This window comes from Canis aureus, chromosome 17 (genome assembly GCF_053574225.1).
Source record: "Canis aureus isolate CA01 chromosome 17, VMU_Caureus_v.1.0, whole genome shotgun sequence".
Taxonomy (NCBI): Eukaryota; Metazoa; Chordata; class Mammalia; order Carnivora; family Canidae; genus Canis; species Canis aureus.
This window is the reverse complement of record NC_135627.1, coordinates 567,310-580,717: the sequence shown is the minus strand read 5'-3', so window position 1 is coordinate 580,717 and position 13,408 is coordinate 567,310. Positions and strand designations below refer to the sequence as shown.

Here is a 13,408-nt window from a genome sequence, read left to right as displayed (position 1 = left end):
GACACCCTACCTGTGTGAGCCGGCAGTAGCAGCGTGTTGAAAAGGAGTCTCACTCAGAGTCCATTAATCCAGTGCCTCTAGGTTCTCATCAGCCCAAAAGCAGGTTGCAAACTGAGACATTTTAAGCAGGGGGTAGCATGATCATCCATTTTTAAAATATCACTCTGGCTGCTGACTAGATAAGAGATCTGAGTGGGAGGACATTGGAGGAAGGAACAAGAGGAGTTATTTTGTAGTCTTCAGTGAGGAGGACAGTAGTGGGGATAGAGGGTGGCAGAGGATATGGGAAGGAGAAGAAGCCAAGATATTTCACATTGGTGACTGGTTTTAGTTCCTGAGAGCGCATGAGGTATTTGCCTTCTATCTAGGTTTCTAGTATGAACAACCGGGTGGATATAGTTCACTTCCTGACTGGGGATGAACGGAGGAGCTGGCTTGGTGGAAGAGTCATGAGTCCATCCATGAGCGTTGTCTCTAATGACATTGTCGGGATTAGTCATAGTGAACAGTTACCTTACTGAGAAGCCATGCTCCTCCAACCTCCCATCAATGGCTTATGAGGGTGTCCACTTATTTTCAGTTTCTTAAAATATTTTATTATTTGAGATAGAGTGGAAGGGAGTGAGAGAGAAAGAGAGAGAGAGCACCAGCTAGGAGCGAGGGGTAGAGGGAGAGGGAGAAGCAGACTCCCCACTGAGCAGGGAGCTCCCCGACTCCCAACATGGGACTCAATCCCAGGATTCCGGGATCATGACCTGAGCCCAAGGCAGAGGCTTCACCAACAGAGCCACCCAGGTGCCCTGAAACCAAAAATTTAAATGGTTTTCTCCAAAGGAATCTGTGTTCTAGCTATAGGACTGTAAACCTGGTTTGGAGAAAGATTAGGTACATGTTACGCTGGAGGTTTCAGGGACTGTAGGGACAAAGAACACTCTCAACAGCCTACTGAGGTCTCTCTGGTGTCCGGCCTGGGTGCCACTGCCAGAAACGCTTGCCCAAAGCTGTCCTGTGTCCAGGCCTCCTGCCCCAGCTGCCCATACCTGCTTCTTTCGTGTCCTGGCCCAACACCTTGGATTTGGGCTCTAGGGTCTGATCCCTGGTCTTCCCTGCCCCTGTGGATCCTCAGTGTCTTCTGGTAAAGCTCTCTGTAGCAAAACTTACATTCCAGAAGCTGGCATCTAAAGTAACCCCTTATATTTAAGAAATCTGTTCTTGTTAACTATTGGCAGGAGGTAGGTGCCACCATCCTCCACCTCCGGGGAAGCCTGAGAGTCACTACCGCCAGAAGTCAGAGAATTGGGGAAGCCGACCCATTCTTAGCTTCTGTATCCTATTTTGACTCTAGAACTGCAATTCCATTCTGGTCTCTGAGGCACAGTTTGCACATTGCTGACTAGGCCAGGTCAAGGTGGGCAGCCCTGCTTGTTTCCTGCATATCGCTTCTGAGCCCAGATTGTATGTGAACCTGCCTGTCCCTTTACAGCAACCCTCTATCTGTTCATCTGTACAGTATCAGGTCTCAGAGCTGGGTAAGGAATGCAGGAATTCAAAACTACGGAAACTGTGGTTTGTCTTCTTCTCAAGGAACTCTACTTCTATCAGTTTCTCAGCTACAGGAATCGGAGTATCAGAGAGGCTGAGGTTATGTATCCAAGGCCATTTGACTGCCCTTCGTGTCAGCTTCATTGTGGCAGGTGAGCTGCAAGGCCGGTCTCTGAATCTGTGAGATAAGTTGGCGGGTAGCAGAGAAATGGCCAAAGGCATTTTGTTGTACATAAAGTCACGCTGCCCAACACTGCCGTGGGCTCTGGTCCTGCTTTCCCTTCCTGTGAGGAAGGAAACGGGGGTATTTCCACCTCCCATTGTAGGATTCCGTACAAAATAATCTTGTTGCCATTTTAGCCAGGGCGGTGTGGGCTCACAGAAGGAGCCCTTCGGAAGAATTGTGGATGTAAATGGGACAGAGGGGAATCTTCCACTGCAGAAGCCAGAGAGCACCACAGGAGAAGGGCTAAGAACAGGGTCTGAACAGTAAACAGGCTGGTGAAGTCCACTTGAGTGATTCAGATGCCGAGGTGGAGAAATTTGTCAGATCTGAGGCGTACTTTCCAAAGGATGGTGGCTTCAGCTGCACACAATCATGCAGATCTTTTAAAATGTGTGAAAATGCTTGGAGGGTCCTGGACTGGACCTTTTCCCAAGAGGAGGACTTTGAATTTGACCAGAATTTTTCTTTTTTTTGAAGATTTTATTTATTTGGGAAAAAGCGAGAGAGCAAGCACAAGCAGGGGGAGAGAGAGAAGCCGACCCCCGTTGAGCAGGGATCCCTCCCTCCTGCCCCCCACTGCCCCCCCCACCCCACCCCCGGCCTTGACGAGGACTTGATCCCAGGAGCTGGGATCATGACCCAAGCAGAAGGCAGATGCTTCACCCGATGGAGCCACCCAGGGGTCCCTGACCAGAAATTTTTTTTTTAAGATTTTATTTATTTATTTATGAGAGACACAGAGAGAAAGAGAGGCAGAAACACAGGCAGAGGGGAGAAGCAGGCTCCATGCAGGGAGCCCCATGTGGGACTCGTCCTGGAACTCCAGGATCATGCCCTGGGCCAAAGGCAGGCACTAAATCGCTGAGCCACCCAGGGATGCCCCGCATGACCAGAAATTTTCAAAGTGAATCATGAATCATGACATAAGGAAGAGCAAGGATGTCTACATGTGTCTAGGTGGTGGGGAGGGGGCTGCAGAATGTCTCTTGTCAATGGGGCTCGGAAGCAGTGGCCTCTCCATAGAGGTCAAGGGATTTGGGATTTATCTTGAGGTCAAGCAAGCACTGATTTACTGATATTTCATCATACCCACAGATAAGCAAGAGAAAGTTTTCTAAAAATGCCTGCCTATTTTACCAAAAGAGAAAATGTCACCTGTCCACATTAGGAACATTCTCCTACATAACTTCCACAAGCACGTCCCCGTCCCTGTCTTCCCACCTCTTGACATCACCATGATGTGACCCAAGAAGGTGGGAAACAGGAAATAGCTAGAGACAGGACTAGTATCATCAAGAGGGTACCAAAGGCAAGTCAGATATTTAACAATACTTAGAATTTCAATTTTCAAGGGATTAGAACACATTCTCTTTTTAAAGGACAGTTTAATGAATGGGGTGAGGTAGGGGTAAGGATTTGTATCACCCCAAGACTCAACAGGGCAGGCACACACAGGAAGAGGGATCTTTAGGGAGATGCCGACTTTTCCCAGGAAGGACCTAATCACCTTGTTCTAATAGACTCAGAACAGTACCGTGGACGATGATACAGGGCTGGACGCCGGCCATGGAGATGGGGATGGGTTAACACCAAACAAAAAGCATCGCTGAGTCAGGGTCCTGAGCCCGTGCCGCAGATGCGGAGTGGATATTGGCGGGTCAGGTGGATGCCTGCACTGACACACTCATCACAAGGGTGCATCTTCTGCATTCCAGTCTAGAGACTTCAAGGCAGGGCAGTGGCCGAAAATATTTGGATCTTCAACCAAAAATTTTTACAAATTCTGCTAACTTTTAATACAGAAATATTTAACCATAGAGAGGCAAAAAATAAAAGCCCCAACCAACTTTTTGCCCCTTTTCCCAAGTAAACCAGAGCCTCTGGAGCTGTGTCACTGCTGTGGCCACTCTTGCGACTTTGGCATATTTCACTGCAGTGATTCTTGTGCAGACATCACTTAGAATATTAGAGTAGTTCTCCCGTGTGAATGTTGTTGGACCAGTAGAATCTTGAGCTTGTGGGGAGAGGTTTAAGATCCTGTATTCTAACCCTGTGTCTTCCAGAGCCCCCAGCTTTTTTTCTTTTTTAATTTTTATTTATTTATGATAGTCTCACAGAGAGAGAGAGAGAGAGAGAGGCAGAGACACAGGCAGAGGGAGAAGCAGGCTCCATGCACCGGGAGCCCGACGTGGGATTCGATCCCGGGTCTCCAGGATCGCGTCCTGGGCCAAAGGCAGGCGCCAAACCGCTGCGCCACCCAGGGATCCCAAGAGCCCCCAGCTTTTAAGGAGGCAGGCTTGCTGCCCTGTGCACTTGGATCTAAGGGCTGGGGTTGGGGCTTCCAGCTGCTGCCTGGGGGGTGAATATTCAAATATAGTCAAAAATCAAGAGATGCTATGCGAGGAGAATGGGCTGGGACACAGGACCACTAGGACAACATGGGGGGTGCCGGTTCAGTCACCCCAGGGGCCTACCAAGGGGCCAAGAGCAGTATAAGCCACACCTGCAGAGAAGTAAGGTCATTCTGCAGGCGGGACTGTGAGGGATTTGGCCTCTCCCCTGTGACCCCCATCACCTGTTTCTTTGGTGCCCATTCTGTGCTAATCTGCCCAAAGAAGGTGCAGAGATCTGCTGTCTTCATGAAACCGATGCCGAGTCCAGGGTTCACAGCAGAAGTGGCCCATGGGCAGAGAAGCAGGAGCGGACACCACCATCCTGGGGTGTAAGGGGATCACAGCCACCCCCGCGGTGGACAGAGAGGCCTTCGCTCTGCTCCTTACCGCACACAGCCCAGCAGCCCTGAACTTTGGACTCCAGCCCGCCCTCTGCTGCGTCCCTAGCCTGGGGAATGGGGGGTGGGGTGTGAGGCCAGCAATGCTGCCCTGGCTCTGCAGGTGGCAGGGGGGCTCCCCGGAGGACCAGTCTCCGGGGTTCAGGGTCCACCGGGCCCAGTCAGCAATGGGGAGCAAACAGGCTGCCTGGCCTCCGTCCTAAGCGCCCCACCGGGAGGTGGGGAATCAGGTGTAGGCTGGGTGTGGGCGTGAAGACCGCCGGCCCTGCAGGGGCAGGGGGGCGCTGGGCGGCCGGGGCCTGCTATGCTGCGTGCACACACCCGTGCACATGGGCAAGTGTTCTCCCTGCGCAGACCCAGCTGCCTTTCTGTCCCACGAGGACACCTGCACACAGGTGCATGTGCGCTTCCCCGCGCGTGCACCCAGCGGCCTTTCTTCCCCGCTGTGCGTACAGCCACACAGGCACGCGGCTGGCCTCTACCCGTGCGTGCACACCCCTCCGCCCCTCTCCTCCTGGGGCGTGCACGCCTGCACGCGCACACCCGCCAATGCGCTCGTGCACACGCACACACCTGGCCTCCCCTCTCCGTCGCGCACAGCTGCGCACGGACACCCGGCCCCGCACCCCAGCTCTGCGCTCCTCCGGCCCTTCGGTGAGTGCGCGCGGCGGCCCGGGCACGCTCGCGGCTCCCTCCAGGTGTGCGCACACCTCGGGCCCCTCTCCGGGCGCGCGCACCAAGCCCCGCGGCGCCGGCCTTCGCGTCCCCGGCCCCGGCCCGGCCCCGCCCAGCGCGCACGCGCGCACGCACCGCACCCGCGCCCGCGCCCGGCCCATCCCCCTCGGCGCGCGGGCCGGCGGCGGGAGGACCAGGAGGGCGGCGAAGGCGCGAAAAGGCGCGCAGGCGCGCTGCGGGAGCCGGCCCGCCGCACACGTCACGTCGCCGCGCCGCGCACGTCACGCCGCCCGACGCCCGCTCGCAGGGTGAGCCCCGCGCGCCGGCGCCTCGCAGGGCTGGGACCCCGGGGCCGAGCGCGCCGCCGGGACCCCCGAGTCTGCGCCGGAGCCTGCCAGGTGCGGCCGCCGGGGTCCCCGGGGGGCGCGGGCGCGCGGGGCTCGCCCCGGTGCCGCCGCCGTCCCGCCGCGTGTGCGCCCCGGGCCCCTGGTCCCCCGCGTCCGCGCAGCCCTGGGGGCTCACGGCCGGCCCGGCCCGGCGGGGGCGGGGGCGGGGGCGGGGCGGGGGCGCGGGGGGCCCGGCGGGGCGGGGGCGGGGGCCGGGGTCGGCCGGGCGCGGCGCGGGGTGGGGGCGGCGCTGACCCGACTGCCGGTTCCGGCGCGGGAGGCGCGGGAGGCGGCGGCGGCGGGTGACAGGCCCGCGGGCCGGAAGCCCACCTGTCACGGCGGGGCGCGGGCCGGGGCCGGGCCTTTGTGCGGACCGGGAGGCTGTACCTGCGGCCGGCGGCGGGGCGGCCCCTGCCCCTAGGGCGGGCCGCGGGGCAGCGGCGCTGGGGGCGTTGAGAGCTTCTTTGCCGGGTTTTCGTTCTTACTCATCCCTTCTCGTCTTTCCGTTTTTCTTACCAGAAAAATCAGTTTTCTTCTGTGGGGGGTGAACATCCATAGCATCGATCTCACGGATCTGGTAACATGGCCAAAGATGTAAGTACGCGCGCTGCGTGCGGCGGACACGGCCCTTGCTTCCCGTGGCTGCTCGGTGCAGGCCCCTGGAGCGCACGGAGGGGCCGGGGGTGCTGGGGGTGCCCGCGGTGCCTGGCGGGGCTGGGGGGCTCGGGGGTGCCCGGGGGGGCGGGGGGTGCCTCGGGGGTCCCCTGCAGCCCGCAGGCCCCTCAGCGACACCAGCGGCTCCTGGAGCCCTCGGGCCGTGTTGACCTCTGCCGCTGAATATTTGTGTGGGGCCGCGGCTGGTCATGCACGCGTGTTCCCTGAGCACCTGTCTGTGGGGAGTTTGGCCACGTTTCTTTTGCTTCAGAAAAGTGCCATTGGGTGACTATTGAAATGTGAAAAGTTCTCCGTTAGCTTTTCCCGTAGTTGTCGTGAAACCGTGGAACGTGGAATATGCCGAATGACTTTTTGAAGCTCGTACCAAGAAACGGGCATCTAGGTCCCAAAACAGCCTGTTGGAGGGGTGGTGCGGTTCTTTGCCGCACTCTGTGATGTCGGCCGGCCTGGGGTGGTCCTGCCCTGTAGGGCTCCTCAGAAAGCCCTGTTGTCTGAGGACGCGGCTATTCAGTATTCGTTGCAGAGAGTTGGAGACGAAGCCCAGAGGACCTGCATCTCCCTGAAACCCGAGATGCGCTACAAGTGTGTCTCCTCTCTGCGGAACCCAGCCATGTGTGTTAAGGCATCATTTCCGACATTTTACCATTTTTCAAAAAGCTTCATTGAAGGCATGCCCCGTGCCCAGCCACTGTCGGGCATGCACTGCTGTTAGGCTCCTGCCCTCCAGCTCTGGGTTTCTTTGGCAGAGAGCATGTGAGTATGTACATGCACCCTGTGTGCTGTGGTTTGACTTAAAGTCATAGTCTGTACACAAGGGGAGGTTGAGGTTATCACCTCTGGTCATGTTTGTTGATGACTGTGCCCTGGTCTCTGGTGTTCATTCCCCAAAGATGCCCGGCCGGCGGTGTATGCTCAGTAACATGAAGTAGGCGTCTCAGCGGGAGCCTCTGTTGGCCGGGTGCTCTGGGCTGTGCGCTCCGGGGAGGCCCGTTTATTTTCTTCCTTAATGGACTATGGAGGCCTCTTGGAGCCTCTGGTGGTATCTGCTGTCTCCTCCAATGGTCACTTCTACAGAGGCCACCTCTGCAAAGTGCACAGTGTCCCTGCAGCTAGGTTGGGGCGTCTGTTGCAGTGTGGAAAGTGACACTCTGGAGGGTGGGGTAGCTCAGGCCGAGAAACGATGTGAGAAGAAGCAGAGTGAAGTGCCTCCCTGTCCTGAGAGCTGTGGACGGCAGGTATGGCTGGAACCAGGGTTCACCAGGGCTGGTGGGTTGGGTTGGAATGGGGAGTGTGGTCCACGGGAAGGCATTCGGCCTTGTCTCTGGCCGCCTTGTTTTTTTTAAGTAGGGGTATGATATGTGAGTTTGGAAAGAAGACTGGCAGCCAGTGTCAGAGGGGAAGCAGCAGTAGTTAATTTAGACAGTGGCTCTGCAGTTTGAGCTAAGTGGAAGGTCAAAGCCCATAAGCAGGGGTGGGAGGTGAGCCCTGTGAGCTGAGGGGGGTGGGCTGGAAGGCTGGAGGGGGCTGCAGTTAGGTTCTGGGGGGTGGGGTCACAGTGAAGGAAGACAAAAAGGGGTCAGCCAGGCAGATTTTGGTCAAGAGGATACGGGGAAAATGGTGTGGTAGCTTCCTACCTCCAGGGAGGTCCAGGGACACCACCCACCGGCTGGGGTCGCTAGATGGCTTGAGTGTGTTGACTGGGAGTGATGGGGTGGTGGGTGTGGGCAGGCCTTAAAGGGCAGGAGTCAGCCCTTGAGGGAGGGGGCTGCCAGCTAGAGAGGGCCTAGGGAGGGCAGCAGGCCTGGGGTGGCAATGGCCATGCTGACCTGTGAGCTGGGGGGCCACGCTGTGGCGCTGGGCAGGCATCTGGGCATGCAGACCACTGCTGCAGGCTGATCCCCTGAACTGTGCCCGGTGGAGGGGCCTGATGTCATTTTCTGGGAAGATCGGTATCTTTTTGCTCATCCTGTTGGAGGCATGTCTCAGTACGGAATTGACATGAGCAAGGCCCGCTGGTTTCTGTGTGTGGTGCATCTGCCTTAGTTCTCAGCACATGGGGACAAGGTGGAAATTCCTGCGTCGAAGCTGACCTGCTTGTTTTGTTCATACGTCCATCTTGTCCATCCTTTGCTATTTGCCAAGTGCCCAGGCCCGGCAGAGAGTGAGCCGTGCCATTCGGGTGCTCTCATAAAGCTTGCAGTGGCAGGAGATGGCAAATGAGTGGGGGTGCTGGGGCATGGGGGGACTGAGGGGTTGGGGGGTGCCGGGGGCAAGGAGGAAGGGGCAAGAGTGCTGGGGCAGGAGGGGAGTGAGGGGCAGAGGGGCTGACGGGGGCTGGGGGCTTGGGACGGCCAGGGGTCGAGGGGTAGAGGGTGGATGGAGGAATGGGTACACTGAGGGCAGGTGGGGTGGTGGGCTGGGGGTGGAGGCCCCTGGGGAAGCAATGCTGTTGTCACTGAAATGGGTGACGGGGAGAGCATGGATCTGGAGCCTGGCTGCTTTGGCACTGACTGTACCTTGTGTCTTCTGTTTCTAGAGAACAAATAAATATTTCTGTATGTTTTAAAAGGGTATCTAGACAAAACACTGTCATTTTTTTTGGCTAAAAAAACCCTTGCATCTTCTAACAACACGTAAAAATAAGCCCGATTCCTCGGTGATGAATCGCTAGTATTTCATTTTGCAAGTGCGTCTCCTCACCTGGAAGTGTGTGTGACTGGTGGGCAGGTCCCTGTGTGCCCTCCTGCTTCCCTGGCTTGACTCTGGCCCGACCAAGGGCTGTGTGGCCTGGGGCAGTGTGTCAGGATGGAGACCCCCTCTTGCCTGTGTCCTGGAAGCTGGCAGGGAGGCAAGGGCTGAGTGGGTCTTTGACGTTTATTTACTGGGATTATGTTGGTTGTATGCTGGCGATGAAAAATTCAAATGGTACAAATCCAAAGTCTAAGTATTCATACTTGGGTGGAGGAGAGAAAGCTCAGATGGTACAAAGCACAGTGTGGAAGTGACCAGGATCCGCCACTCTGTCACTCCCAGAAGTGACCATGAGTAATAGTTTTGGGGTTTACTTCCAGAATTTAATCTAAGAATATTGTAGGTACTGGGCTCTGGGACAGGAGTCCCCTGGCTGTGGAGACTGGCCGCCTCGTGAGAGTGGTCCTCCTGCAGTCCTGGACAGCCTTGGGGGCAACACCCAGGGGTCAGTGCAGCCAGCAGAGTACTGCCTTGGGGTCTCCCACCAGGGCTCCCATGGGACCCCCTGGTGGCACGTAGGCTGCCCCTCTGGGCTCAGCCCCGAAGCGTGGGGTCTTCCTTAGATGATCATTGTGGGCAGTGACGTGGCTTTCATGCAGAGTCTTGACTGGGTAAGGTACATGGGGACATTTCAGTTGCCACTCTGGGACACCGTGGGTCTTGGTTTCCACAGCCATGGACCTGTCCCTCCGTCCTGGGGTCTCATCACCCTGGGAAGTGAAAAATGTAGATTATGTACTGATCCATGAAGGTAGGTATCTGAATTTTGTTTTGTGCCAACCAAGGTTCCCGGGGCTATAGATCACAGTTGGGGAGGTTCAGCAGCCTGAGAAGACAGTTACATTTTCAGCCCTGAGAAAGGCTCTAGATGTAAATATCAACTTTAGGGAAGATAGAGAAATTGTTGTTTAAACATGCTCATTTGAGAAGTTGCCGTTGTGTGCAGTAGGAAGGGGAAAACATCTGATGTGATTGTGTGCCTGTGTGTGAGCCGTGTGCATTGCTGTGTGTGTACGTGTGGTGTGCACGTCTGTGTGTGCACATGTAGCGTGCGTGCACATGTGTGTGCCCATGTGGTGTGTGTGTGTTGTGGTCCCACAGGGGTTTGTGTCCTTCCTCAAGGTCACAGGCGGAGCCCGAGTCCCTCGTGAGCACCAGAGGGGAGACTGTGTTCTTGTCTTTTTCCAGTGCTGTGAAGGTTTGTGAAGAACAGGGAGGTGCCCACTTGGTCTGTAAACTTACAGAGGTGCTTTTGAGGGGGATGCCGGTATGTGCAGTGGCCCTTCCAGCATGGCCCCACCCCTGCAACTTGCAGGGGTGGGAGCCCGAGCACTGAGGGCAGTGCAGTGGCAGCTCCTGGTGAAGGAGGTGGTGTGTAAGTCCCTCTGCAGTGTGTGGCCTCCATTTTGAAAGCTGGTCTGTGACTTCACTTGGTGTTCTGTGAGTTTATGGAAAATTCTCTTAACCAGTGTTATGTGAGAGCCGAAGACCAAGGAATAATGCGCTCCATGTAAGTTTTGGAGGGATGATATAATGAGGCCTGCTTTAATACTGCTAGGAGACTAATGGGCTTATCTAAAAATACACGTACTGAGTATGAGTTTTCAGACCCAGACCTCCATGGTGAAATGAGGGTGGGAGAAATAAACGTGGTAAAGTAGTAACGTGGTTTCCTTCAGTTTGGATGCAGTGAGTTGTGGGGTCCGGTGCTCCTTCATGAAGCAGTGACATCGTGTCGGACAGGAGAGGGGAGTGTGTGGGGTGCATGCAGGTTATGAAACGAGGAGGGCCACGGTGGCATGCTTGCTTTTACATAGGCTTCTCATGTTTCAGAATTCATGGCTTTCTGTGTGGAATGGCATTGGAAAAACTCTGGGATGGGATTATAAGCAGAAAGCTACGGCTCCATCAGAAGTGTTGCTGTGGAGCATCTTGCTGTAAAACAGGTGTTGTATGAATGAATACCTTGCACAAAACTCAAAAGATAAAATGGGGGGATCCCTGGGTGGCTCGGCGGTTTGGCGCCTGCCTTTGGCCCAGGGTGTGATCCTGGAGTCCTGGGATCGAGTCCCACGTCAGGCTCCCGGCATGGAGCCTGCTTCTCCCTCTGCTTGTGTCTCTGCCCCCCGCCCCCCATCATAAATAAATAAAATCTTTAAAAAAAAAAAAAAGGGATGTCTTTATCACATTATCAGTTCTGTGCTCTTGTTTTGTCTCAGAGCCGTTTGGAAATGGGCCTGTGGTATTTGTGTGCAGCCTGGCTGGCAGTGGACTCCTTGATGCTTTCCACACAGAGCCTCCTTCCTTCCTCCCTCCCTTCCTCCCTTCCCTCCTTTCCTTCTTAAGATTTTTATTTATTTGACAGAGCAGGTATAAGCAGGGGGAGGGACAGAGAGAGAGGGAGAAGCAGTTGCTCCACTGAGCAGGGAGCCTGAAGCAGGACTCGATTCCAGGACCCTGAGATTATGACCTGAGCTGAAGGCAGATGCTCAATCGATGGAGCCCCCCAGGCACCCTGAGCCACCTTTCTGAAAACCTCTTCTCTTTACTGTTTGAAACCTAAATGTAGAGCAATAAGGAAATTCTCATTCAGAATCGATACCTGGCTTCTCCTGCGTTCAACTTTGTATTGTCTGTTGGAGGGACGGGGTTTGCAGGGAAGAGTGGGGGGGGGGGGCGGTCTGAGATGGTGTAGGGCCACCCAGCAGGTGCTTGCCGAGCGGGCATCGTTTGGGCTATGGGGTGTCTGTGCTGGCCAAATTAGAGGTGGGGACCCCCTGGGCACCTGCTGACTCAGTGTCGTGTGGCAGGCCTGTCTTGTGGGGAGGTGTGTGCAGTCCTCAGGGCCATGCTGGGTTTAGTGGGTGTGCGTGGATACGGCATGTTGGGGAGTTGTAGACAGTCGGCTTTCATTGAAAACATGATGTAAAATGGGAAATGGGATGATGCAAACCTAAACACATCATTTTAAATCCAAGCCAGTATTTCTTCACTCCCCAGTCCTTTGCTTTGGAGAGAAAGCTTTCTCAGCCCACTTGAGTGTCTTCCCTCAGCTGAACGTGATAGCCAGTGTTGGTGTCTGTCCATCAGATACCATATCAGCCTTCTAGAGTATTTGTAGTATTCCCGGGTTTTAGTAATAAAGAGGTGTTTAGGAGTGCACACAGCCAAGCGTGAGCGTCCCACCTCACCCACTGAGCCGTCCATGTCCACTCGGAGAGGGTGGGATGCTCCTCCATCCCACCGTGTGGGCGCGCCCTAGGTCCCCAGCCTCCAGCTGTGGGGTTCCAGTGCTTTCTTCTCTCTGCTTGGTGCCAACCTGTGATGACTTCAGGGATAAGTTCTTGGACGTGCAACTGTACGTGGCCACGGGCAGGCATGTGTGCACATACCTGTGCTGTCTTTGAGACATTATAACTTTTCAAAATGATTGTGCCAGTTTTTTTTTTTTTTTTTTTTTTTTTTTTATTTTTTTATTCATAGAGACAGAGAGAGAGAGAGAGGCAGAGACACAGGCAGAAGGAGAAGCAGGCTCCATGTAGGAAGCCCGATGTGGGACTCGATCCCAGGTCTCCGGGATCATGCCCCGGACTGAAGGCGGCGCTAAACCGCTGAGCCACCTGGGCTGCCCTGATTATGCCAGTTTGTACTGAGTTTCATCAGTGGTAAAGGAGAGCTCATTGTCATGACATTCAATTTGGTGGTCACAGTTTAAAAGCCCAGAAAACTTGTACCATTTGGTAGGTAGAATTTCAAATTGTGTTTTGTTTTAATTTTTTATTTATTTATTTTTAAAGATTTATTTATTTATTTATGATAGAGAGAGAGAGAGAGAGAGAGAGGGAGAGAGAGGGAGGCAGAGACACAGGAGGAGGGAGAAGCAGGCTCCATGCTGGGAGCCCGACATGGGGCTCCATCCTGGGACTCCAGGATCACACCCTGGGCCAAAGGCAGGCGCTAAACCGCTGAGCCACCCAGGGATCTGTGTTTTGTTTTAGTTTGCATTTCTTGATATAGAGATTGAATATTTTCCTTTTAAAGCATGTTTCTCTGTGAATTGATGAGCATGTCCTGAGCTCATTTTCCTAGTCCAGTGTCTGTTTCCTATTGATGTACATCCACTCTTTTTAGATTAAGGTTGTTAAACCTATGTTCATTGTTCCATAGGAAAATGTTAATAGTAGGTTTGCTTAGGTTTGCCTTTGTCATTCTAGCAACAGATTTTTGGTTTTGTTTTTTTTTTAAAGATTTTATTTATTCACGAGAGACAGAGAGAGGCAGACACACAGGCAGCGGGAGAAGCAGGCTCCATGCAGGGATCCCGATGTGGTTCTCGATCCCAGGACTCTAGGATCATGCCCT

The 13,408-nt window shown here is 54.7% G+C and overlaps 1 protein-coding gene across 3 annotated transcripts in view; it reads left to right on the top strand.

Moving 5' to 3' along the window:
* Positions 1 to 5,475: 5,475 nt before the first annotated feature.
* The window catches only part of TFDP1 (transcription factor Dp-1), a 41,932-nt gene continuing 33,999 nt past the window's right edge, over positions 5,476 to 13,408 (top strand). Inside the window, exons 1-2 of one of the 3 annotated variants that reach the window (XM_077854859.1) lie at positions 5,476 to 5,542; positions 6,140 to 6,214. In XM_077854859.1, the coding sequence (XP_077710985.1) occupies positions 6,203 to 6,214 (12 nt within the window). In that variant the 5' untranslated portion in view covers positions 5,476 to 5,542; positions 6,140 to 6,202. Of the gene's footprint in view, positions 5,633 to 6,139; positions 6,215 to 10,888; positions 10,993 to 13,408 lie in introns of those variants that run through there. The other 2 variants (XM_077854858.1, XM_077854856.1) reach the window with 2 other exon arrangements.